The following is a 27335-nucleotide window of genomic DNA, read 5'->3' on the forward strand; positions in this document are numbered from 1 at the left end:
TGTCTTTTGACAAATTATTAGATAAATCTGAAATTGCAACTACCTCCTTTATGATATTTATTTATCTATAGATCAGATTCTATCCTTGTAGCCTGATCTTCTTGCTAGCCTAATTTGAGGTTATTCTAAGCATTTTCCATGCAATTTCTGCTTTTTGAGATGGCCATCATTAACCTAGTCAAAAGATGTGGCCTAATGTTTCTGGGAAATTAAGTCACTCCTTTCCACACTGTTGTACTTTGTTTGCTTTTCTTTTACTGCTCTGAAAACAAATTAGCAGAAACAACATCGTCTGTGGGATGTTTTTGCTCTGTTGGCATCCAGGCACAGTCAAGTTTCCCATCTCCTGGCTTATTTCTCCCTAGAGCCAATTATACTTTCTTTAACCAGTCTTCTAGTTCAGCAGTTTCCTTTGCAAAGTCATTTTTGTCTTTTTTAAGTGCTCCTCACCTTAGGATAGCAGTGTCTGCTGATTTAACCACAGCATGCTCTGTACTGAGCACAGGTTGTAGATATAACTTGTTGGAAGATATCAGTGGTTTTGCTTAGTGAATAGGTGCTAGAAATGAAGCAACTCTCAAATAGGAATAAAGTCTTTTACTCAGCTTTCTAACCTTCCTTCAATTCACCTGTTTCTTAATTAAAAGCTGCTATCAGGCTATGACAAATGATGTGAAGAGGAAGAATGCAAATGGCAAGTGGTAAACTTGCTAATAAGTAGTTAAAGACAGACTTGCAGGAGATTGCAGGTTGGAGAAGTGGTCCAGGATTCAGTATGAACATGTAGAAGGTGGGACACAGAGGAAAATGGTTCTGGCTTTGTATGTGAGGTACTCAGCTCTGAGCTTCCCAGTGTGAAACAGAAATCAATCTTTAAGCTGTGGTAATCATGACAACATTTAGAACCGTAGTCCAAGAAGCAGAGCATTAGGAATAGAAAAATATGTAGTTGTGCTACTGTACAAAGCTATGGTTTGTGTCCTGCATGTCATTCTGATCTGGTTTTCTGGAGGGGTGGGTGGTAGAGCTAGAGAAACTCAAAGGAGGGATGTTTAAAGGTGCCCAAAGGCAACGACATCAGACTGCCTAAGAGAAACCCTTCAGCCTGGAGGAGAGGAGGCTGAGGCAGAATAAGATAAAGGTGAGAGGAGGATGCTGGGCTGTGTGTGACCCAGCACGGTGGTGGCTGTGTGCCTGAGGAATCCCAGTTGTCAGCTGGCTGACATTTGACATTCTGAAGTGTTGTGCTAAATCCAAGGGGCAGGACTTGGTTGTCCTGTCATACTTCCTTTAAATGTTCCATAATTTGGATGTTAACAATCAAGTACTTTACTTCCTAAAAGATAATACCAATGCCTGACTTTACAGTAGATGTAAAGCATCTTTAGTAGTAGACAGATAAAATGCATGTTTCTCTCTTTGTATCTCAGCTGCATAAAATTCCTTCAAGTTTAATATATTGGCTAACCTTACCTCCCTTCAAGTAACTTTTTTAGGAGTGTTTTTCTTTTATTATTCTGTTCTAAAAATACCAGATATACTGAATAATATCCATCACAAACCTACTAAATTTGATAAATATTCTCAGTCCAGCTCCACTTAACTTATTCGTAATCTTTGTCTATTCATTTACACTTATCTTTCTTTTTAATAAAACTGATTTTATTTCTACACCAGCAAGTCAAACAGTGACTTTTTTGTAGCTTTGATTACTTTTAAGGAAGAGAAATAACTATGCATAAAATACCCCTAAGAGCTATAGTAATTCTGCCATAACCCAGAAAGGGTTTTCCAAAGGCATTATTTCAGTGAGTACATTCCTGTCTTAATACTGAATTCAGACACACGAGGGCTGAGCACTGCTGTTAGATTTGGAAAAGCAAATGCAGTGACACAGCCTGAAACTGCAAAGCTGTCGGCGCTGGGCTCGGAATTCTCCCTGTGCCGAGGCTGGGGCTCGTGTTTCCCTGCTTATCCAGCAGCTGTTGGGAACGGGCTGGTGAATGGAGCCCCTTGTCTGGCCCGTGGAGCCAATGACAAGTGTCTGGGTTTCCCAACGGGAAGTGGCCCAGCAGCCAGGAGCTAAGTTTAGTGCCATGGATTTGTTTCTCTGACTTCATGTGCTGCCCCCACAAAGGGAATCAGCCCATAGGGCTGAGAAGGAGCAAGACAACTAAACCTCCCTCAGCCAGACTCTGGGGCTCTCCTGCCAAGCATCCACATCAGGAGTTTTCCTGGATCTGAAGTTAACAGCACAGCATGCAATTTTTGGGCAAGTATTCACGCTAAAGCTCGGCTTTTTCTGGAGGAGAGGAAACGCTGGTTTATTTTCTAAGACAAATATATTTCAAAGGAGGCAAGATCACAAGGGTATTTTAGTCAAATGAAGTAAATATTTTAAAAAGGACCCCCCTTCTTTGTTCAAGAGAAGAAAATGGCTGTGGACGATGGTTTGAACAGCATACTGGTTGCTGACAAGTGAGGTTGACAGTTTGGTGATTTATTTTTAGCTGGAGAATTTTTTTCAAACAGAAGTACTGTGTAGCCTTGGCAGTTGCTGCATATTCGGTGTGGGTGGATGGAACTGAGAAACTGCATCTGTGCTAACAAGCTTTTTGGGATTCCATTAAAAAATTAAACTCATGTACTGGAAACTGAAGCTGTATCAGCTCACCTGGGGAGCTCTGCCCTCCGAATATCCTCCAAAAGGTAAGCAGTGCTGCCTGCCCAGGGCACTTGCAAAATACTTAATTTGGGCCTCAAGATATGACATCAGCTCAGATTTGGGCTGTTAGATTGACATTATCTTTCTCTCCTGAGATGGCAAGTCGATGAGTTAATCTCTGTCCTCTCCTTCAAAGCTTTCCCTTTAACTGGAAAGGCTAAAAATAAATTTCAGAAAGGCAGCTGAGAAACAGTTTAATGTGGTCATTGTTCCAGGTGCTGAGTCTAAGGAGAATACCTAATATACTGTAAGACTTCCAATAAGAAGTAGTTATGTCACTGGGAAAGCAGCTTGGACATTTATGTCATGATAGCTCAAAGGTCTGGTCAGTTGGTGCGTTACATCTGCAAAATAAACCTCTTACCAGCTCAGCTTCATGAGTGGGGATATTTCTTGCTGCCTTAGGGATTGGCTGAGCCATGTTTTCAAGGAGTCTTTCTGTGGAAGAGCTCTTACTTCAAATGTTTGTGTTAACACTGGGAGTAAATAGCTACTTATTTGATTTCCTTAGAAGTTGATAATATCTTGGCTTTGATGTGGCCAGTAGTAACAACTCCTCAGGAATTCTGTTGGAGAGAAGTGTAATCCACATTAAGCAACTTCTCTCCCAAAGTACTGATTTAAAAAAAGTGCTCAGTGACTTGCTCTAAGTTGTCATGTTTGGCCATCCCACCTTTCCTGGAGAAGGACTGGGTGACCTAATCCTCCTCACCCTTCACACTGGAGAGGTTTACTGGAACTTGCCACGACACAGAAAGAATGTCAAACAGACTTTTGAGCTACAGTTTCCCAGTCACCTCTGAAATCTGCGTGTTCCTTCATTGCACTCCTTTCTCTAAAGCCATCATTGGGGGAGTAGTAGGCAGGATTCAGAGGAAGAGACTGGAACTTCAGTACTCAATGGAAAGAGGTATGTGATCCAGAGCATCAACAGCTGCTGGTGTCTCTGCTTGTTTCTAGATCCTCCCAGTTGTAAAGCTGGCATGCTTTTATAGGAGCTGAGAAAATCCTTAGTAATTAAGGGAATAAGCTTTTTGATGCAATATTTAGGATTTTGCAGAGGTTACATTTGTAGATTTTGGTACTTAATTTTAATTACATTAAAATATCTTTCTTTGAGAAAGTGGTTTTTTTATTATCTGTGGTGCTGTTGGGTTTTGGTTCCTCACCAAAAGGCACATTTAAAGGAGTGAGACTGGTACTGTGGGTGGATTCTGGTGCTTCTGACAGTTCCTAAATCTGCTACAAGATATGTCTATTGTACCTTTTAACAACTGTTAGGTTCAGCTTTCTTGTGCTCACATGAGTTCCTCACCCTAAAGTGTTTTTTTTTAAATGCATCTAAACCCCTGCATCATTTTGCTGGCTGCATTTACCCCAGAATTGCCTTCCTGACAGAGTTCTGTGAGAACAGAAAATCTTAAAGGTAATGAGAGCCAGACAATTGAGTTAACAGCGTTGTACTGAACACAATCAATACTTCATCTACTTGGATATTCTCTCTTGAAACAGAAAAGCTACCAAGTGCTTCAGTAGATGGTTCACTCACAGCCTATACATTGATCTATAAAGAGATTTACGCATCTTGCATTCAAGGAATGAATGAAGATTTTCTAGTGAAGACTTTGGAGCTTGAGCTTGATTTATTTCATATGGATTCTGCAGCAAAAAGCTACTTCTTTACCAGAAATTAGTAGAGGAAGACATAGGGAAGTGCTGCGTTAGGTTGATAACAGGAGAAATGGTTGTGTCACTGACATCTGAGCAAAGAAATGGGCTGAGGGACACCTCTGTTTGATAATATTAATACCAAAGGGAGGGGATAACTGGTACCAGGAAAACAGAAGACAGGGTTCTTTCTATCAACATTAGTTTCTTATTTTTTTGAAATCTCAACATAACTAACAGCTTGTGAAGTTCACTAGACAGACAACATCTTGAATTCTTCATACACTGGTGTAACTAAATCAACTGAGATCAATTTGTCTCTCCTTCTACTGACTAAAATTCAGTAACATCAACCCCCCAAACCTTGTTTTCCCTTGGATTTTTATGTCAAGCTAGCCAAAAAATACATCTTCTAGGTAAAGACCCACCGCTTTAACCATTGCATCAGCACTTTATGAAGTTGCAAAATAAATCTGTTCCTAACAGGTGAGGTGTATGGAGAACTTTTAGGTTCTTCCATATGTTTCTCATTCTGATATCAAAGGCCACTTTTATAAACCTTTTCTATGTCAGATATATTTTGATAATTGAGGCAAGACAGTGCTACCAGCTTTGCTTGAAATATTCCCTTTTATATCATATGAGCTGTTCATGATGCAATTTTGTCACTGACTCTGAAGTCTCCTCCCTTTCTGTCTCTCCCAGACTGGTACCATAAATAGAAACCCATTCCTTGCCCATCCCAAGTTCTTGGCTCGGAGTTGTATTTCTTGGCTTTACTCAGTGGGTTGTTTACAACACTTAAGCCTTGCCCCACTCCGTGGGAGGCCCAAGGACTAACTATGGGTCTGTGCTTTGCTCCAGCAAACCACCTTATTAAGAGTCTCGTTGCTGCCGGAGAGGAACACCTAGGAATGGCATTTAGTTAGTGCCTGCATTTTACCAAAGCCAGATGTGAGCTGTCTGACCCCTTTAAACTGGTGTTTTCATGGCCACAGAGATGTCAGCAGAAAGGCCAGGTGGTCCTTTTGGGTAAAGGGTGAAGTCTGTTACAGGGTAAAGGAAGTTCATGCTGCTTCCATGCTACCACATTATTAGACAGCAGAAACTTGGCCTGTTCAGCACTGGTTTGCTTTTCAGAATGTAGTTTGTCTTGGGTATTTTTGGTTAGTAGGAAGTGCTGAGACTTGGCTTCAGAAACAAGGCTGCTGTAGAACTTGATACTGTTCCAATCGTGTCAGCAAAATAGGAAACCCACTCGCTGCTGTGTTATCAGTTTTGTTTCCTCATATTCATTAAGGCAGAAGTCCTCCCACTAACAAGCCAGTTAAAGATCTGAAAGTGCAGTGATGCAACATGATGTACGTTTTGAATGTGAAATGGAAAATACCAATTATACCAGTAGTTGTTATGTACCTGATGGTCTACTTTCCCTGCCCTGAGTTGACCAAGGCCTGTTCTTTGCTAGCCTTAAAAGCAAGCTCATAAAATGAGTCTATCTATAAAGTAGCATCATGGATATTTATATTGGAATTTAGTTTAAAGACTCAATGGTGAAAATAAGGTGAAATAAATGGCGTATGCGAGACTCTGGGTGGCCTTGTGTTCAAGTGTCCCTATTGGATAAAAGGCCTTGGGAGAAGGCAGAAGATCACTGTGTGTGTATATACACAGACATAGACACCCTGTGGTGTTTTGATGTAAAACACTAATATATCAGATTGAGACTGTTTGCAAGGACCAGTATTTACCCTATAATCCTTCCTTTGTCTCTCTCCCTTCCATTGACAAACCAGTCACTTTGCCCTGTGGCCAACAACACCAAATCCTTTTCAGAGCTATATTTTGATTTGCACATTCTATTCTTTGATTAAGAGACACTGACAGTTGGTTCTGAAATTCAAAGTATAGCAAGTTTTTTAGTAGCTTCCTGAACTATGCATTTCGAAGTAGCACAGTCAGCAAGGTTTCCTTTTATTCAACTTTTTCCTACTGCTGGAAGAACTAGAAAAATGGTTCTAAATGGATGACTTAAGTTGTACAGGAAGGGTAGCCACTCTCAGGAAGCAGCTTTGAAGGGCACCACAGGGAACAGTGTAAGGAGCTGGGAAGAGCTGCTGTGCCTGAAAGGTGGATTCTTCCACCGAGGAAGTTGAGTGTACTAGAACTAAGATTTTATATTGTGCACTTACTGTGAAGGGAATAGGAACAGGATGCAGATGTGGTGGATGCAGATGTCAGAGAGATGGCCTGCAGCATAAAATAGCTATCTAGGAAAATCAGTTGTAAAAGAAACAATGCTCATCTAGAAGCCAGAAAGATGCTTGATTTTCTTCTGCCTGGGTGCATTTGATAGGATCTTATAGACTGCTGTGCACTGTCTTTTCCAGTGGGGAGCACCTTCAGAAGGGTGCAGGCACAGAATTACCCTGTTGCAGGAAACTTAATGTTTCTCACCCATTATGCCAGTGCTGGCAACTACATGATTCCCATCAGGAGCTTGTTAACAACCATTAGGTTTTGGCTTCAGACTCCTCTGACAGAGGCTAAAATTGATAGGACAGGTAGGGATATTTGCAAGTTACATTAATCCAGCCTAACTTTCTGCTAATCCTTAATTGTTCCAAATACCAATTACTCATCTGTTGTATTTTAACTAAGAAGTAAATGTGATATTTTAGCTAAGGTTATTTCCAGCTATTCATCTAGCCACAAATCCATACATTCCCTTTCCTGGTACCTTTTCAGATGAAAACGTGTTTGTCACAAAACTTATCCACGTGTTTCTAAGGCTGTGCTGTCTTTCTCTACAAATTCTGATTGTTCTTTGTGTATTAACACATACACTAAGCTTAGTGCAAGTACCAGTGTCATTCAGAGTACTTGGACCAAATAAGAAGGCAGAAAACAGTAAACTGCAATAAGCAAAACAAAGAGGGAAAGAGAGAAAAGCCCAGGAGCTTTCAAGTAAAGGCATCTCAACCTCTGGCTACTGGGTAGTCATACTGCAGGATTCACTGAGCTTGGTTTTAGAAGAGAAAGAAGAGAGGTCACCCACTTCACAGAAATACTGTTCTTCACCTGCATACTGTTCTTCCTAAGGTATTTCTATGTCTAGTTAATTTTTCCACACACATTAGGTGCTGGTTGCAGGGGAAATAACTCTTGTCACAAGCCATATGGGGAAAGCAGCTCCTCATCATCACAGCATATCCACAGTTCCATATACTCTTTTTCCACATCCACAGCCTAAGAAAATACAAATAATTGGAAGAAGCCAGGTTGCCTACCTTTAGCCTGATTTGTGTCCTCATCACGTGGTACAGCTGCCCTTCTCACAAAAGGGAGTTCATGGATTACAGAAGTGCTGCTTTCTTGCCTTGGTGGGCTGCAACAGCTCCTCTCCCCCTGCAGAGACCAAACCCCTGACTTCCTTTTCCCTGCCCCCTTTTATACCCCTCTGCAGGCCCACCACCCTCCCAGGTGAGAGACTGCCTTGGGGAGTGTTCGTTAACCCTCCCATGTCCACCTGTTTGGAGGAGCCTGTGCTGCTACAAACCAACTCTGCTGGAAAGCTAGGGCTTTTAAAGAATTCATCTAACAAATCTTTGTTAGGTAATTTGATGGGGCCCTTTTGGAGAGCTGTCCTGAGTGTTATTAATGAGCAAATACGCAGCTCAGACTGGGGGCACTGGATGGGCCTTGCTTTCTGTGTCTTTCCAAAATCCTGACACATCCAAGAGCATTCACGTGTTCAGTGCTGGTACCTCTCTGAGATGTGTGTTTTCACTAACATCCTTTCCTGTTGATTCACGTAAGCAGTGCTCCAGGAATGCTATGTGGAGTGGAAAAATGAATCAATCTGGGCGGTCCCCGTAACGGGTGATCCGTGTTGTAATTTGTGCAAAGGAATTTCTCCAAGGAAACTGTTTGCTTTCTTCCCAAACACTTTGTTGCCTAACTCTTAGTGGAACAAAACTCTGTAGCTCATCTCAAAATCGTTTCAACTTGCAGCCCAGTCCCCACATCCTCTGTTTGCTCAGCATTCCCTGGAAAGCTCCACCCTCATCCCAGCTAATAACCACGTTAACCCACAGCTGGATTTTCCCAGTCTCTCCTTCGCCCTCCTGGGAGCACTTCCTTTCCCACTGGCCCAGCCTTGCGAGCAGCTCGTGGAGGCCTTTGTGCTGGCAGTGGCAGCCCAGGATTTGTCGTGCCAAACAGCCTCCTTGTCTGCTGGGGAGCACATCATGAGCGTGGGGACAGTCCTCTTCCAGTCCAGCAGCTATGGCAAAGAGGGGAGGCTGCTCTGCTGCCTCGGTGAGGGAGCCTCCGAGCCTGCCAGGAGCTTCTCAGGTAGGATGCTCAGGGGTGTAATGCTCTCCTGTCCCTTTCCTGTGTGGGAAAGTTCCTTCAAGTGTGGGTCCTTTCAAGTCTGTCTTGTACTACGAGACCAGCCACAGGCAGGTCTGAGGTTGCCAGCTTTTACTGGGATTTTAGGATTATTGAAATGCTTCTTTTCTACAAACTGTATTTCAGAAATAGAGGCCACTTCAGCACTTAATGTGACTCTAAAATTTAAAATTTAACATATTCGCCTACTGTAGGATTAAAGAGATTGGTAATTGAAGTGTTGGCAGCAGGGGTGGGGGACAAAACACCCCTTACATGTTGGCTGAATAGGAAAAGCATTCATATCTGGAGAGAGGCAAATTGTATTGTGGGAATAAAGGAAAGGAAGGAGAGGGATGAAGCGGAACCTCCTTGCGTGACCGTGTTTTACTTGCACACTAAGTGATGATGTAAGTTTTCCATTGTATAGGAAATGATAGTACACGATTTATGGTCAGTCTTGAAAAGGAGCTGAGATAAAACAGAACTTCCCAGCTCATTTCCTCCCTTCAGGTGCAGACAGAGCTTGCAGACTGCTCAGCTGGGGGGGCATAATTTGTGATGTGCTTTGGTTATCTTAGTTTCCTTAATGGCATCTGTACAATGATCATGTTCTACTGACCTTCCACAGCCTTATGTACTGGATGCTGTAGATCCCACACTGTACAGAGCAGCGTGGTTATTATGGAATAATAGCTTGCAAGAGGTACTTTTATATCCTGGTAAAATCCCCTTTAGTAGGTGTTGGGTAACCTTTACAGTTATTTAAGCATCCAAGTCACTCTAACATGAAAGTGAAGGAAGTTAGTGAGACACGAACTCTTAAAAGCGTTTGATTTTTAGGTAATGTGATTTTTGGGTGAGCACTGTAGCTAAGTGATTGAAGCTCCTCATCAAACATTAACTTCTGCTGGCTTTTTCTGTACAGCAGGTGGGTGTTAAGAACTTGTGCCAGCCTCCCAGGCATTCCCAAGGAAGTGATGGTAGTCCCACGTCTGCTTTGACTCCCCCCCAGCCAATCCAGCACAGCCCCAGCCGTGTTTCCGTGTGGGCAGAGCAGGTGGAATTTCTGCTGGCTTTGCCTTGGCTGCAGTGGGCTCAGCATGGGCAGGGGGCTGCCTGCAGCACCTCTGGAGCTGAGCTGGCACTGGGCTGCTTCAGGCTTTCCATGGATCCATGGATAAACACTTGGTGCTGTCTGGGGAGCAGGGTGCTCACTGAGTGAGTGTTTCTGGCTGGAGAAAGAAACTTAAGGGGTGCTTTGGTTTAGAATAAATGCTTATATTTTTGTTTAAAGCCTTGCACATGTTGGCAGATACATAATTGAAACACACCAAGGTATTTCAGAGCTGAAAGGTCGGGTATTTTTTGGAAACTGCCTACTTTTGTGTTTGCTCCTTAGCAGAGATGCCTAAGTCAGAGTTCTCATACAACACACTTGACTTTGCTTAAGGCACTGAAACACTAACACAAGCACTGTAGGAGAATAAAGAATGTATTATTTAATTAAATATGTATTTTTACTCCATAAAGAGAGCTGGCTTTAGGAACTGGTGTTCTTTCCTGGAGCTTAACAACTGGACATACATATGCACACACCCAGCCCTAAAAAAATACAGTGGGATGTTGGCAGCCATGCTGTAATGTAGGGGGTGAGCATTGGGATTTCTTATTTTCTATGACAGCACCCAGTCTGATGGGTTAATATACTGTAAAACTAATTGCAGTTGATAGTTAGGAATAAGAAGTGTATGTAAATATTGCATCTGCAGGCAATGCAATCAAGGAACTGACATTTTGGTGGCTTAATCTCTAGTCCCTTTTTTTCATGCCAGGAGAACCTTGATAGAGGCTATTTTGGCAAGGCTTGGGAGGTGTGTTATTAAGTAAGGGCAGAATGAACAGGTTGTGCAAGCAATAGAACTGAATAATTACCAGAAATGCAGTCAAAAGCCACTTAGCTACATGTTTAAAATGAAAACAGAACAAACTTCAACCACTTACTTCGTCATGTACCTACAATACAGTTAAAATTGCATTAGAGGCTGGAAACCCCCCTTATCCTCATTTTCCAGGCTTGAGCTCTGTCCTGTGACACAGATTTGGCATGTTCCTTTCCCTATTACTTGGCACAGGCCTCTTCCTGTTTTGTGTCTCACTGACTTCCCAATTTTCCTGTCCCATATTGGATTTGAGCTCTTTGTTCTCTTTTCAAGTGCCTTATAGACCAGCTTTTGCTCACGAGTGTAAATCTTGGGGGCCTGGGGAAGGGGGCAGGTGACCACAGCACATGTTCTCTTGCAGTGGTCTGACTTCTCAGCCCCTCAGAAACGGGCCAAAGCAATGACTGTAAGGCAAAGAAAGCCTCAGGTATTTTTTTTCTAAAGAGAACTTTTTATGTTTAATGCATTTAATGAAATCTCTTCACAGTGCACATTTCACTAAGTTCAACAAGAGAATTCAGAAATAGGTATTGGGACAGTTACTTAAATCAGTTGTGCCATCAGAGAAAAAATATATACCTTTACACCTTCATGTTTTTTGCTCCCTTGAGCAGCCCATGTGTATGAAATCCCAACATTGCTCTTTCTCATCTTAATATTGAAGTTCATTCTGCTTCATGTTCCTGAAAAACTTCTCTGTGGATTGGAAAGCCAGTGGGGGTCCTCACGTAGCACTACCACGAGGTGTTCAGGCAGCTTTGCTTCTTACTACAATTCCTTCTAAAACCCTGTGCATTTAGACTGGTTTTAGTCATCACAAAAACTGTACGGACTTTTTTTTCTTTTGTTTACAAACATAGCTGATTCCTCCCCCTGCTTCCTTGTACTAACAAGTTTTCATCACTTGTCCTTTGAAACAGCAAAGGAGGGTTGCCTGGCTATTCAGAAAGGCTGCTGCTAAACACCCACCATCACCTGCCCTACCTTCTGTCTGTCCCTGGCAGTTTTCCACCTCTTATTTACACGGCCCTGTAATATGTTACAAGTCACCATCATTCCTGTTAATATTGACTCAGTTACTTATACATCTAATTTGTGTCATAATTCAGCCTTACCTGTAATGCTGGTTTCAGATCCAGGCTTGTCTACGCCCACCATAGGAACCATAAAGATATAAAACGTAACATTTTGTCATTGAAAGGTTTCCTGCGCTGCTTCATGTAATTTAAAAAAGCACTTTTAATTTTGCACTGATTTTTTATATATATGAATGCTTAAAAAAAATCAAATTGAGGCATATATAAATAGACATATATATAATAAATCATAAATAGAAATTTTATATATGTAGTTTGCTACTTGGTATATAGGTAGTTAACCATCTTTTCCAGCCCCTCCTAGAAGGGACCTATAGAATGAAGAGTCCACAACGTGGGATTGAAAACCACTGATTTAAGAGTCCAGATGTGGTGTTCCCTTTCCCTAAGGGCACAGTATGCTGTAGGAGCATTGCTCTGCTGTACACTGGGGTTTTGATCTATTTAAATCTATTTGATAAACTTGATCTATTCCCCCAGAGGGTGGTTGGTCACTGAACAGGCTCCCCAGGGAAGTGGTCATGGTCCCAAGCCTGACAGAGTTCAAGGAGCATTTGGACAAGGCTCTCAGGCACATGGTGGGATTGCTGGGGTGTCCTGTGCAGGGCCAGGAGTTGGACTCAGCGATCCTTTTGGGTCCCTTCCAACTCAGGGTATTCCCTGATTCTATAATTTACAGCTGTACACAGAATAACTGTCTCTTCTGCTCCTTTCCCAGAGGCCCTGCACCGCCCCTACGGCTGCGATGTGGAACCCCAGGCACTGAACGAAGCCATCAGGTGGAGCTCCAAGGAGAACCTGCTCGGAGCCACTGAGAGCGACCCCAATCTCTTTGTTGCACTTTACGATTTTGTAGCAAGCGGAGACAACACCCTCAGCATCACCAAAGGTAGGGCTGGGGGTCACACAGCAGCTGCCAGCCTGGCAACTGGGCAGCAGAAAACAGAAAGTGGAATCCTTGCCCGGATAGAAATGGGAATAGCACAGTTAGGGAAGTTTGTTCCCTGCACTGATGGTGGTAAGCAGACGGTCTGTCCCTCGCTGGTGCTGGAGGGACACCTGCCGGGCAGTTTTCCTCGGACAAGCACAGTCCTGCCCACTCCTGTTCCAGGCTCCCCAGATCACTGCCCTGTGAGATACCTGTTGTAGGGAGGGGCAGAGGGAAATGGTGGCATTATGGAAGGTAACAGAACTCAGCACTTTCACACGGGACAAAATCAAGAACTGAGCATTGCAAAGGGACTTTCTGGTCAGTACATATGTCAGAATAAGACCTGCTGCAGAAGTGTTTCAAATCATGTGTCATTTAAGGCTTCAAGGAGACAAACCTCATCCCTCCAAGCAAATAAAGTCTTTCTAGTCTAAAAAGCTGGAGTACAAGAAGCTTTTTAAGTTCACCACTCTCACTGCAGTAAATTAGGGAGCAGTATCATAGGTATTCTGTCTGAAACTTTGCTCAATAAATACTTGACGTACAGCAGTTTAGTTATGATTTTTGTTGTTAAGCCACCAACCCAGGCTCAGCTGATGCTGAGTTTCTCCCTCCCTGAGACCCAACAGCTTGCACTGTACTTACTTTGCTTTTGTCTTTCTGTTCAAAGGTGAGAAGTTGCGAGTCCTGGGTTACAACCAGAATGGTGAGTGGAGCGAGGTACGTTCGAAGAACGGGCAGGGCTGGGTACCAAGCAACTACATCACGCCAGTGAACAGCCTGGAAAAGCATTCCTGGTACCACGGGCCCGTGTCCCGCAGTGCAGCAGAGTATCTGCTGAGCAGCCTCATCAACGGCAGCTTCCTGGTGCGGGAAAGCGAGAGCAGCCCAGGGCAGTTGTCCATCTCGCTCAGGTACGAAGGACGTGTTTACCACTACAGGATCAACACCACCTCGGATGGGAAGGTGAGGATCTCTGGACAGTGCTAAGGGTATAAGGGTATTAACTAAGAGGTGGTGCAGAATCTCAAGTTGCAGGCTGTTAAGGGAGGGAGATGTGAGAGAAAACAGGTCCGCTGGTTTATTAATATAAGAAAAGAAGAAGTGTGCCAAGAGTTTGGTGGTAGCTCACCAAACAGCACTTTGGAGAAGTGCAGACAGTACCTGTCCCAGCTGAAAGTATCTAAGGAGCAAGGCAGCTGTGGTTGGAGGTGGTGATAGCCCTCCACTGGTCCACTTAAAATAAGCAGAGCTTTGGTAAGTTGGCATTTTTAACCTAGATCAAACAGTAATACGTTGTGTTGAGAGATGCAAAAACAGGCCTTGTGCTTGGCTAAGAATTCCAGTTTCTAGTCCTGTAAAGCACGAGGCAGGAGGCAGCACAGCTCTTAAGTGATAACTTATTTCTAGCTGCCTTCAGCAAGTTAAAGTCCCACAGATTAATAATCATTTGCCCAACAAGATGAGAACAAATGTTCTAAAGTCTGTTTCTCCAACTCTTTAAAAAGAACATTTTTACTGTACCTGTTTTCCAGTGTTACTGAAAGCTTCCAGCTCCTTTCATTTAAGCAGATTCCTGGTTGTTTCTTGCCAGGTCTATGTGACAGCAGAAAGCCGTTTCAGCACCCTGGCAGAGCTCGTGCACCATCACTCAACAGTAGCAGATGGCCTGGTGACAACTCTGCACTACCCAGCACCCAAGTGCAATAAGCCCACTGTCTATGGAGTGTCCCCCATCCATGACAAGTGGGAGATGGAGAGGACTGACATCACCATGAAGCACAAGCTCGGGGGAGGGCAGTATGGCGAGGTGTACGTGGGGGTCTGGAAGAAATACAACCTCACTGTTGCTGTGAAAACATTAAAGGTGAGTTTTCAGCACTGTTCATTTGGCCACCATTTATGAACAGAGTAAGGAAATTGAAGTATTTTAAATTACACCACCTAATAATATGAGTATGAGAAAATGGAGAGTGCTGATCTGCATTAAGTCCATGCTTCAGAGTAGCTTTGCAGATCAAAGGTACCTTATCAAACTTATACCAGTGCATGTGCCTGGAAACAAGTTGGAATTTTGGCCCAGCAGGAACTGCATGTCCAAATCAGATCTGTAGAAATGGTTACCAGGTTGACGTCCCTTCCTCCAGAGGACCTGTGGAACTTTTAAGAAATTAGAAGAGTTGGAAATACCTTCTACAACCTTTCCTCCACTCCTGAAAAAAATGCAGCATCTCCATCTGTCTTTTCTTTTCAAAACCTTCTGTTTGTTTCAACATTAACAGCTGCAATTCTGTGTGCTCTCTAAGAAAGGGAGCTTTCAGACTTAATTTTTATAGCTAAGTCAGTGATCCTGAGGGTCTTTCACTAGACACAACAGCTACCAAACAAGCCAGTCTGGCACTGTCTGGGCACTGCAGATCTGTCACCTCACTGTGCTCTGGGCCAGCCAGGCAGCTCTTCAGGGCTGTTACAGTTTGCTTTGGTAAAAGCCAAGACACCAGAATGGACACAAGGAAGCCATCATTTATATTCAGCCTGAATGTGTGGTGTTAACCAGACCTTGGACATGAAGATAAATGTTCCCTTCTTTTTGCTCTCTATTTATCTAGGAAGATACCATGGAGGTGGAAGAGTTCTTGAAAGAAGCTGCTGTGATGAAGGAGATCAAGCACCCAAATCTAGTGCAGTTGTTAGGTCAGTGACATACGTTGCTCTTTCTGTTCTTACTTAGTCTTGATTTTGGCAAAATCTCATCTTGTTTAATTGCAGTGGCAGCTTTGCTGTACTTATATAACTTTTTGAATCAGGTCAGGTTATGGGGTGATATTTTTGACAGCTTTATGTAATATTGGAGCTGAGACACTAATTTTAAATAAAACATCAAATACAGTCACATTAGTAGACAACTTTGCTGTTGAGGCACAACTATGTGTTACATAAAAATTTGCAATATCATCCTCCTGTTAGTTTGTGCCCTTGGCCCCAGACATGCTCCAGGATTCAGTTATCAGGCTCAGATTCCTTCTCTGCCCTATTGAATCAAATTTACAAAATTATTTTCCATGACTTATTTGCCTGAGAGAACAGAACAAAACTGTAAGAAAGTTGGAAGTGAAAGGAAAAATTATATTTGAAGCACAACAAATACTGCTCTTTGTACTTCTCAAGTGAGGGACGTTTATAGAATAGGCTGCACTGAAGAGAACAAATTAGTCCCTAATTAAACAGAAGACAGCAGATCGCTGCTGCTCTGAGGGGCCCTGTGTATCACCAAATAAGTACATGAGATCAAACACCACATGACTGGAAGAAATCCACAGGCTTTACAGCTTGGCTGAGCCCCCTTGTCTCACTGGCAGATGCACCATATGATGATCATTATTAAATAGTCTGCATAGCTGTTAATTCTACATGTACAAAGATTCTTAAGGAGACACCCTAAACCTCTACTAGTGTTTAATTGCTTCTGGGCTTCTGCTGCTTTCAGGAGCGGAGCTGTCAAGCCAAGCCTAGGATGAAAGGAGAAATGTGAAGCATGTGAAGGGTTTTACTTACTAATGGCAACTATTCTGTGCCCATTTAAAAAACAGGCACAGATGAAGTGTCTGCCCAGCCCTGTCTGGTTCCAGGAGCAGAGACTCGGAGATTTGTCATCACAGAGCTGCATCTTTGCTCTTTGTGATGCTCAGCATAGTTGTGTTTTACTCCTGCATGTGCAGAAGGGTATGAACAGGCCTTTGGTGCTGCAGGGGGAGTTCACAGAGATGTGACAAGAGTATCCTGTTGCCCCCCTCCTCCACCAATACATGCTTTGTACAGTGACTGCAGCAAGTAGCCATCCCAGGAATGTGTAAGAATGCTGCTTCAGGAGCAGGTCCCACCGTGCTGATTCCTTACCCAGCACATGGGAGTGCTTCACATTACTCTGTAGTGACGTTTCAGTCTGGAAATCTTGCCAGCTGACAGGTACCTGCTTCCAGTTGGCCACTCTTTAGCTTTGTCAAGGCAGGGAGAGGAAGAAAAGCAAATGACATGTTCAAAATATCTCCTATTTTATCCTGTAACCTTCCAAAGAACAGAACTACTGCTTCATGTCTATTATATAGGAATAGCAGTACTTTCATAGACATGTTCCTTTCTATCCATAAAGGGGATGGACAGATAAATAGACAGAAGCACTGAGTTTTACGATGGGCTGCACTGACCTGGCTAGATGGAAGTCTTCACTTTTCAGAGAAACACTCATTGGTCCAGAATCCAAAAAATGGACATTAAATCAGGAGCTCCTGTGAAACTTTATTCACATGCTTCCCTGCTCCTCACTGCCAGGTGTGTGTACCCTGGAGCCACCCTTCTACATCGTGACGGAATACATGCCATATGGGAACCTGCTGGACTATCTGCGGGACTGCAACCGGGAGGAAGTGAGTGCTGTTGTGCTGCTCTACATGGCCACCCAGATCTCCTCTGCCATGGAGTACCTGGAGAAGAAGAACTTCATTCACAGGTGGGTGAAGTCTCGTGGAGCTGGTGCAGTTTCAGACTGCAGTGATGAACAGGCACCAGTGTGGAGGCCCAGGAATTCCTGATTTTGGGGAGGTTTTTTCCAGAGTTAGGTTTCACACTTATCCATTGGCTGTTGGTTTCAGTACTGTCCTGCAGTACCTCATACCCAGGACTTTCACAGCAGACTTATAATCTTGTGCCTGACAGCAGTAGGTGTTGTGCTGTACCCCGTGTGCCAGACAGTGCCCACCTCAAGTCCTGTTTTAATCCAGATAAAGCCATGTCATAAACCAATTACCAGTATGTGATGAGCTGCTGATCTCATCCTATCCTCAGGAAACATAAACTTCTCACCGTAACAGCTATGATTATTGGAAATTTAATAGAATTTAAAGAATTAACCCTAATCCTGACTTACCTCAGATTCTGACACTGTTCAGGGCAAAGCTCACCTTGCCTTTACCTGCTGTGTCCATAGAGTGCTTCCCAATTCAGGAGAGTGGGACCCTGGACTGTATTCAGAAGCCCTGCTCTTGCTGCAGTAGTGTCCTTTTTTCCTTTGTCCAGGGACTTGGCAGCACGGAACTGCTTAGTTGGAGAAAACCACGTGGTGAAGGTGGCTGACTTTGGCTTAAGTCGACTCATGACTGGTGATACCTACACAGCCCACGCTGGGGCCAAGTTCCCAATCAAGTGGACGGCTCCCGAGAGCCTGGCCTATAACACCTTTTCAATCAAATCAGATGTGTGGGGTAAGAAAACTCACCTTCAGTGCTTTTTTCTTGTCCATTTTGTTTTTCTCTGCCAGCCTAGATGGTAACTTGCTTTCTGGCCTGGGCAGAAAGGTGTGGGGAGGAGATGGTCACATGCCTGGCCACAACTTCGTGAATCAGTTCTTAGCACGTGATGTCTTCACCTAGACTGGCCTGAGGTATTTGTGAGGAAACGATGCTGCCTCAAGCTGCAGTGAAGGCCACAGCATAATGAGCAACACAAGAGGAGGGCAGACTTATCACCAGGAATTCTGTTTTCCTCCTTTTGCAGCCTTTGGGGTGCTGTTATGGGAAATTGCTACCTATGGAATGTCACCGTACCCAGGCATCGACCTCTCTCAGGTGTACGATCTGCTGGAAAAGGGCTATCGGATGGAGCAGCCGGAGGGGTGCCCTCCCAAGGTGTATGAACTCATGAGGGCATGTGAGTATCTTCTTCCAGTTTGGGGGACAAAGCCTGAGGGTGTGGGAGGGATCTATAGTGTAGGGATCTAAGAATCTGTCTCCAGCCATACCTGGTCCCCAGCACGTCACAGAAAGTCAGGGTGGACTTCGGGTAGGAAACAAAGAAGCTGGGTAGTGAGGAAGGGTATCACTGCTTAAAAAAAACCTTCAGCAAGCTGACAAAAGCCCAAAAGCTGGGAATTCATGTGATATTAATGCAAAGTGAGCAGAATGCCAGTCACTTTCCAGACCTTCTGGTGATACCAACAGACACTGTTTCCAGAGTACATTCCTCTAGTGTGGGTTCTCACTACAGAAATTACACTTTTCGTTATGATCCCCCTCTGTAACTTTCCAAGTTCCATCTAGGCTCAAGGCACTCTCCTCCTCTATGCCCCATGAGGTGCACACATCCCTCTTTTGGATGGTCTGCCTGAATTTCAGTATTAAGAGCATGTGAGCAGGATGTTACCTGGAGCTTTTCACACACTGCTATCTGTGACTGGGCTGGATGTGTTCAGTCCAAGCACCCAGGGTAGCAAATCTGGAATTGTCCTTTGCCCATAAAAAATCAGAAAGAGAGAAAGGGAGAGCAGAAAAACCTGTGGAGGGTGCAGAGAGCTAGGACTTTTAGAACTGGTTCCTTCTTTTCAAGGTTGGTTTGTTAGGATACAGTAGGGTGACTGACTGCTATGAATTAATACCTGTGAACAATTCTAAAGCCTGCTTATCAGTAGGTCAGAGTCTGACTTTCTGTCTCCTTGGACAGAATAAAAATTCATCTCCTACCCATTTCAGGCACTGAGACTCACTCTGCTTTCTGACATTGCAGGCTGGAAGTGGAACCCACCAGACCGACCTTCCTTTGCTGAGACCCACCAGGCCTTTGAAACCATGTTCCACGACTCGAGCATCTCAGAGGGTGAGAGCTGCTGTTGTTTTATTCCTGAAACAGCACTGGAGGTTACCCCATAGTGAGTGATGGAGAGAGACAGCAAGATGAATGCATATCACAGTCCCCTGCTGACTGCAGCAATTAGGTCACGAAATATTATTCTCCCAGCCTTCATTTTTAAAAAGTGTGCCTTAATCTCTGGATTTTCTACTTAGCTACTTCTAGGAGCAAATCTGTGCAACTCAGCTCTCAAATACAATCAACCAGGAGGCTGAGGGGTGTGATACTGCTCAGCAGACAGGCAGAAATGTCTGAGCATCTGCCAAATTTTTAAATCAAATATGAAAGTTATCCATCCACATCCCTCTTACAGAAAAAACTCATCAGATGGAATTTTATCAGGGTAGATCCACAACAGGCACATCCAGTGGCCACACAAATGTGTGTGGCCCGGAGGCTGTGGGTTTTTTTCTCTTTGGTTTTTTTTTTCCAATCACATACCTTTTGTTGGTGTTGGGAAGGAAACATGTAGTCTTCATTTCCAATAGGGAGGTGCAGTGCAAAGCAGCTTAGATCCAGATCCAGAGAGGACACAGATTTGGGGGATCCCAGGAGCATCAATAGGAGGCACCTTGATTAAAAACAGAGGCAGATGCATTCAGTGCTGGCTTTAGCTCTTCATCAACCCTTTACCCAGCACAGAGCTAGATTTGTATTAGACCTCTTGTACAGATCCTACTCCTTGGGGTTTTTGTCTGAATTTATAAAGATGCAAATGAGTTTGAAATCATTATGAAAAACATCTGACCCTGAACACTTCTAGACTTGAACAAAAACTAAATCCATAAATTATGTATTTCTCAGTCATGGATCTCTTCCTACCAGTCTGGATTTTCAGTAAAGACCCAGATCTTTTTTTTTCCTCTTCCTCTGCTGGTCTGTGTTTCAACTATTCCTTTTTTTTTCCATACAGAGGTAGCAGAGGAGCTTGGAAGAACAGCCTCCTCCTCATCCATAGTTCCTTACTTGCCCCGCTTACCCATTCTTCCCTCCAAGACGAGAACACTGAAGAAACAGGCAGAGAACAAGGAGAACATCGAAGGAACACAGGAGCCTGTGGAGCACTCGGCTTCCAGCTCAGCACCAGGTATGGGCACTGGGACAGGGGCAGTGAGGCCACAAATTCTGGGTGTAAATTCCCAGAGAAACAGAAGAAAACCAAACAACACGACACGGGAAGGTGCTTTGTGCTGCTGTGTCATGAGGGCTGTTGGCCACCTCAGCAGCCCAATTATTTACCAGCAAACAGAAAACACTGCAGCTTTTTCAATGTTCTTTTAGTAAATCCCGTTGCATTTTTTTCTTTCATATTTAGTTTTGCTGCTTCCTTTTAAATGACAGCTTCAAAACTGAAGTTGACAATTCAACAAGAGATTTTTTTTTTAATACTTACGGTGTTTAGGAAGGAGGGAAAAAGTACAGGAAGGGAGTAAGAAACTGGAATAAAAGAACAAATTTTTTCTGATCTCTCTCTCCAAAGTGGCCTCCTCAGTATAGGCAGCAGACAAGTCACACGCAGAAATGGAAAACATTAAATTAAAAATAAAATAAAAGTGCTCACTTCCTCTCTATCTCTGCAGCAGCTGGGCAGGTAAATACTCCAGGTGCATAAAGCCCACTGCAGGACAGGGAGCTGGAAATGGAAATAGATGTTGTGGATTCACAGCTGTTTCCTCTGCCCAGGTTTCATCCGAAGCACACAGCCAACAACTGGGTCTCCTGCGCTGCCCCGCAAGCAGAGGGACAAGTCACCCAGCAGCCTGCTGGAGGATGCCAAAGAGACCACGTTCACCAGGGACAGAAAAGGCGGCTTCTTCAGCTCCTTTATGAAGAAGAGGAATGCTCCCACGCCTCCCAAGCGCAGCAGCTCCTTCCGGGAGATGGAGAACCAGCCCCATAAGAAATACGAGCTGACGGGTAACTTTTCCTCTGTTGCTTCCTTGCAGCACGTGGACGGGTTCTCCTTTGCTCCCACGCAGCAGGACACGAGCCTGGCACCCCCCAAGTGCTATGGAGGGGGTTTTGTGCAGAGGACCTTCTACAACGATGATGGCACAGGGCCCAGCAGCGGTGGGGGCGTGAGCACCAGCGGAGGGTGGTCGGGCATCACTGGTTTCTTTACACCACGCTTGATTAAAAAGACACTGGGTTTACGAGCAGGAAAACCCACTGGCAGTGAAGAAGCTTCAAAGCCTTTTCCAAGGTCAAACTCTACATCTTCCATGTCCTCAGGGCTTCCAGAACAGGATAGGATGGCAATGACCCTTCCCAGAAATTCCCAGAGGTCAAAAATTCAGCTGGAACGGACTGTGTCCACCTCCTCTCAGCCCGATGAGAGCACGGGGAGGGCCAATGACCTGCTTCCCAAAAGGTTTGAAGAAGGCCCTGCTTTGACCAGAGAGAGACCAAAAGCAAAACTCTTGCCAAGGGGTGCCACAGCACTCCCCTTCCGAACTCCCTCCACGTTGGAAGAAAAGGAGGGTCCAGGGCTAGCAGCAGCTCCTAAGGGAAAAGAAAAAAACAGTGGCTCACGACAGGGGGCCCTTGAGGATGGCGAGAGGCCGGGGTGGTCATCTCCAGGCAAGGCTGCAGCAATACTTCCAACCACTCATAACCACAAAGTGCCAGTCCTAATCTCACCCACTCTAAAACACACTCCAGCAGACGTGCAGCTCATTGGCACAGACTCTCAGGGTAATAAATTTAAGCTCTTATCTGAGCATCAGGTCACTTCTTCTGGCGACAGGGACCGGCCCAGACGGGTAAAACCAAAGTGTGCTCCCCCTCCACCACCAGTGATGAGGCTCCTCCAGCAGCCGGCTGCCTGCTCCGACGCAGCAGAAGAGCTGAGCCCCGTGGCGGGAGCGCAGCACGGACTGGAATCGAGTGAAGGGAGCAAGAAGGCGGCAGCAGCAGCAGCACCTGTTGGTGGAAAATGTGGGAGGCCCATGATGCCTCCACCTCAAGTGCCTCTGTCATCGTCTTCCACCTCCCCAGTGAAAATGGCCAACGGCACGGCCGGCGCGAAGGTGGCGCTGAGAAAGACCAAACAGGCAGCTGAGAAAATCCCCGCAGACAAGATCAGCAAGGAGGCGCTGCTGGAGTGCGCGGATCTGCTCTCCAGTGCCATCGCCGAGCCCACCCCCAACAGCCAGCTGGTGGACACGGGGCACCAGCTGCTGGATTACTGCTCAGGCTACGTGGACTGCATCCCGCACACCCGCAACAAATTCGCCTTCCGGGAGGCCGTGAGCAAACTGGAACTCAGCCTGCAGGAGCTGCAGGTGTCCTCGACAGCTGCTGGCGTTCCCGGGGCAAACCCTGTCCTTAATAACTTATTGTCGTGTGTCCAAGAAATCAGCGACGTGGTGCAAAGGTAGCTACTGTCCATCTGGGTAAGAGAAACACGCACGGGGAGGGGGGGACTTTTTTTCTGTACTGATGCTTTCAAAAGGAAAGACTGATACTTGAGTATGTGAAGTACCTCAGATCACTGAGTTCTCCTCACGTTTACAGGTTCATCTCAAAGAAATGGGGATGGAGAGGGTAGATTAAAGCTGTAAGGGGCAAACATCGAGGATCTGTCCCCACCTAATCAGGCTGATCTGCTCGGTGTGGCAAGGGAAGGCAGTTCCTTGCTCCTCCCTTGGAGAGGCAGGAGAACCATGGCAGGTTCTCGCTCTGGGAAGGATGGTTGATGTGACAGCCAGAGTACTGGGGTGGCTGCAGGCTGCTCTGCTGTACAGATCCTGCCCTGTCTGCACTCACGGGTGCTTTGCTCTCCCAACAAGGCAAAGGAAAAGCACTGGGGCTCCACTGGTACCGACGGCCGAGCAGTCGGAGCCGGAGGGGCTCCCAAGGGAGGGTCACGTGCAGTTGGGGGGAAGGTCTAATGCACTGACAGTGTTCAGAGCTGCTGGAGGTGGATGCACTAGCCTGGATGGCTTAACTTCCACAGCACTGTTGCTGCTGTAATGAGAACTGCAAAGTTAGTTAATATATGAAACTATCCCTTTTCCCTCCTGTCCACCTCATCCACCACATGTTCTCATCATCATTGTGTCAGAAGCGTCAGGGATGCTGGGCAGACTTACCACTGGAATACCCCCTTCCCCACCACACAGCCTTCACTCACTGATACCTATTTCTAGTGGTCTAGCACGGGTGCTGCTTGATGGTCGTTTTTGAGTAGTTTGGGGCTCTTGCACAACTTGCCAGTGTTGTTGTTGGGGTGGGTGGGTTGTTTCTTTTTTAAGCTATAGATTGTTTTTAACTTGTTACCAGGTTGACTCCCCATTTCAGTTTGATCCCCCTGAGGACCCACTGTAGGTCAGGCAGAGCCTCCACCACCCCTGGCTGTTCTCCACATTCCTTTAGCAGTCCCAGCACTGCAGGGCCAGCTGGAGAGCCGGGAAGTACAGCCTGGCCTGCCCACCACAGGGATTCCCCGGAGCTGTCCCTTCACAGCGCCAGATTCCTGGGATTTGTTCTAGCCCTTACCGGTCTTGCAGGCTTCCAGCTTCCCTGCATCCAAAGGTGACAAAGCATGGCAGCACACAGGGGAAGCACAAGCATCTCTATTTTTTCCTGTATTTTAAAGGCTAGGCCAGAATCCTGTGCTGTGCTGTAGGAACATGCACATAAACTGTGCACTCCTCTGCCCGAGAGGTGACAACAGAAGTTATGGCTCTGCCTTGAAGGGCCCCCACTGGGGCTCTGATGCCTTCTCACAGTCCCAAAGTTGAGGGGTTGACATTGTCTCCCCTTGGTCCTGGTGCTGTTTGTAGGCTGTTGTGGCCTCACAGAGCTGATCTTCTGTGTCTACAGACAACTCCCCGAGGTGCAGATGTGCTGGCAAGTAGGGAGACCTCAGCTGTTGGTTTGTGAGAGGAAGGACACAGGCCTGATACCTGACTCCAAATAAACATCACCCTGCATGCTGCTGTTCACTTCACACTGTTGGTGACAGAGGATCTCACTTGCTTTACACCTTAAATCTTTTGGTTTTGGCTAAAATGCTCTTTAAACTTGTTTTCAAAGTGTGACTGTGCTGCTTTTAGAGTGGAGCTGGGGCCAGGTGTGACTTCGGAAGGTGAGCACTTAACTGCTGTCTAGAAGCATCACCCTGTTGGTCCTGGGGAGGCTGGGCTGTCTCAGTGGGTGTCCCTGCTTTTCCCACAGAGCACAGTGAAACAGGGGCCTTGAAAAATCTTTAGAAATGGGCTGGTGTCTGACAATCCTCCTTTTATTCCTGGTCTGTGGCAAACAACGTTGTGTCACGGTGTGTGGAGGCACAGCAGAGCAGCAGCATCTGAGGTACAATGGACCACATGAAGCTTCTCTGGCCAAGTGAAATGAGGGGGCACAAAAAGAGCCAAGCAGCCCTTTGTGCTGTCCAGTTCTGCATCGGGATCCAGCGTGCCCAGGATCCCCTGGGGGCTCTTCCACAGCCACACTCAGCTGAGCACCAAACCCTTTATCTTGTAGACTTTACTGAGGGCTTTTGTGGTTTACCTTATCTCTTTCAGTCATCTTTATGGAAGGTGTGCATCCAAACTACCTGCCTTTGGAAGGGTGACCTGCAAAGAGAAGGCTGCTTGTGGCATTGCTTCACACGGCCTGTCAAACAATCAGAAGGATTTAGAAGGTAGGGGAGCTTTCTTTGGGGCAGAAGGGCAGGTCTTGCTTGCCCCAGCAGACAATCCTCTGCTGTAGTGTCATCGTTGTACTGCTGCTCAGCCAAGGACAAAGGGGTTTTTTTAAGAAGCCTTTTCTTTTCCTGAATGCCAGTCTTCCAGAAAAGCTCCAGCAAAAGTGATAGAGTAGCAATATGGAATTTCTAACTACTAGAACTCTCCTCTTGCAGCCCTTTCAAAAGAAACCAGCTGTGTACAACAAAGCACTGGTTCCTCTCCACTGGCCATCCCCACTTCCTTTCAGATGCCACCTTGGTTTCTTCTTCCCCCACAGAAGAGATGGGCAGTGGGCCAGGGCAGCATCCGACTGCTTTTCCAGAGTCACAGAATGGCTGAGGTTGGAGAGATCTTTGGAGATCACCTGGTCCAAACCCCCTGCCCAAGCAGGGCCACCCAGAGCCACTGCCCAGGACAAGGTCCAGGCAGCTTTTGAGTATCTCCAAGAATGGAGACTCCACAACCTGAGTGCCCAACACAGGAGCCCATTCAGTGCTGATCCCTCCTGTGGTGGAAAAACGTGGGAATTTGCTTGTTGTCACTCCCATGGAGAGCATTTTCTCTGCTCTTACCTATCAGTGTATGTCAGGTAGGTAGATGGTGGCAGAGGTAGTGCTGACCTGACAGCAGGTTCTTTCCCTCTAAATAAGAGGCTGCAGAATTGCTCTTGCTTCTCCTGCCCCACAGTGTTTTATTCCCAAACTGCCGTCTGGCAGGATAGCACAAGGATGCTATCTGGGGAAGCTGGTTCTGCTGTAAATCACTGTCCAGTTCTTCCTTCCACAGCTGCTCCCGAAATTGTTACTGCTCCCTCTCCTTTAGCTAGGCATGGCTTTCTCTTCAGCCTTAAAGGTCTCCACTGTGGCCAGTTCTCTGCTTTCAGCCTTGCAAAGGAGCGTATGGGTGGTAACACTGTTACTTGTCCCAGCGGAGAGCGCTTCTTGCTCCACTGTTTGGGGCAGGGGACAAGGCATGGATCCTGTTGTTTCCTCTCCCCAGTACTGTCAGGCAGCCACGGGGGCACGGACACTGTCACAGCTGGGCTCTCTCACTTGCACTAGTATGGGCTGCAATTTAAAGTCGTCGTCTTTGCAACACGGGTGGCACCACGTCAGACCCAGTAATGCCAAGCACAGTGTGTGCTCACAGAGTGAGCTCAGTGGGGCACTTTCTCTTCCTACCACTGTGGGAATTAGCTGACTCACAGGTGCAATTCTCTCTTCTCCCTGCACTGTACACCCTTTTTGATCCCCAAGCAGTGCACTCGATTTAATCATGTTCTTCGTTAGCGTGGACAGGGGTGAGGCTGAGCCAAGAGTCTGGGTGTGGGACTGCACCAAATTTAGCCACTGGGAAAGGGGAATTGAAAGGAGCAGCGTTGCTGGTGCAGAACACAACAGGGAGGGAGGGCTGTCCTTGTCCCCCTCACACAGGATGCTCCTCCTGAGCACCACTGGCCTCGTGTCAGTGACACACAGCCCAACACGTGCATGTTGACATCCACCACGTGGGTTTATGCAGGACTTATGGGGCAGACCATACTCTGTGGGCAGCAGGAACTAAACCCCACAGCAAGGGGGGGACATAGAGCAGCCCCTCCCTACCAGGCAGGGGGAGAATGAGGGGTGGGAGGGGTTACACTGTGCAGCCACAGAGCAATCCCGACCCCAGCATCCCACCACTTACCTGAGGCAGGCTTTGGCTCCGGGGCATCCATAGCTGTGACAAGCACCAACAGCTCCAGAAGATGGTTATTGCAGAGCCCACAGGCTGCTGTCTCCTCTTGTAACACACTCAGCCCAGCCCAGCTGCTGATGGGGAGCTGGCAGGTACTGAAAGGTAGTGACTGCAGCACACATGGAAACCTCCACCAGCACTGTCCTGCACCGGTGGCACTGGGATCATGCTGCAGTTCCCTGGAGTGTAGAACAAGCCCCTCAGCCCATTCCCTGGAGGCAGGTAACAAGAGGTTCTGGGACAACTGAGCAATGTCTGTACCAAAGGAGGTTGTTCTCCCCATGTGTCTGTTGTGAGGCCGATGGGCTCGGCCCGGCACGTTGGTTGTATCGGTAGTGAACTCGTTGAGGGCAGGAATGAATTAAAATTGAACACGTTAATCACCAATCACTCTACCAGTGTTGTCAACTGGTCTTGTTTTTTAATTGTTATTGTAATATATTTTGGTTGGTTTTCTAATTTAATTCTCTC

General features: G+C 45.9%; 1 protein-coding gene across 4 annotated transcripts in view; it reads left to right on the top strand.

The window, feature by feature from the left end:
* Positions 1 to 27319, top strand: part of ABL2 (ABL proto-oncogene 2, non-receptor tyrosine kinase) — a 45937-nt gene extending 18618 nt beyond the window's left edge. Inside the window, exons 2-12 of one of the 4 annotated variants that reach the window (XM_051805814.1) lie at positions 12544 to 12714; positions 13427 to 13722; positions 14351 to 14623; positions 15366 to 15450; positions 17086 to 17263; positions 17830 to 18014; positions 18307 to 18459; positions 19312 to 19401; positions 20348 to 20521; positions 21118 to 21351; positions 21667 to 27319. In XM_051805814.1, the coding sequence (XP_051661774.1) occupies positions 12544 to 12714; positions 13427 to 13722; positions 14351 to 14623; positions 15366 to 15450; positions 17086 to 17263; positions 17830 to 18014; positions 18307 to 18459; positions 19312 to 19401; positions 20348 to 20521; positions 21118 to 21351; positions 21667 to 22814 (2987 nt within the window). In that variant the 3' untranslated portion in view covers positions 22815 to 27319. Of the gene's footprint in view, positions 1 to 309; positions 8750 to 12543; positions 12715 to 13426; positions 13723 to 14350; positions 14624 to 15365; positions 15451 to 17085; positions 17264 to 17829; positions 18015 to 18306; positions 18460 to 19311; positions 19402 to 20347; positions 20522 to 21117 lie in introns of those variants that run through there. The other 3 variants (XM_051805805.1, XM_051805807.1, XM_051805798.1) reach the window with 3 other exon arrangements.
* Positions 27320 to 27335: the final 16 nt, after the last annotated feature.

The sequence above is a fragment of the Manacus candei genome, unplaced genomic scaffold, assembly GCF_025592945.1.
Source record: "Manacus candei isolate 608988 ecotype Guabito, Panama unplaced genomic scaffold, ASM2559294v1 h1tg000005l, whole genome shotgun sequence".
In the NCBI taxonomy this organism is placed as follows: Eukaryota; Metazoa; Chordata; class Aves; order Passeriformes; family Pipridae; genus Manacus; species Manacus candei.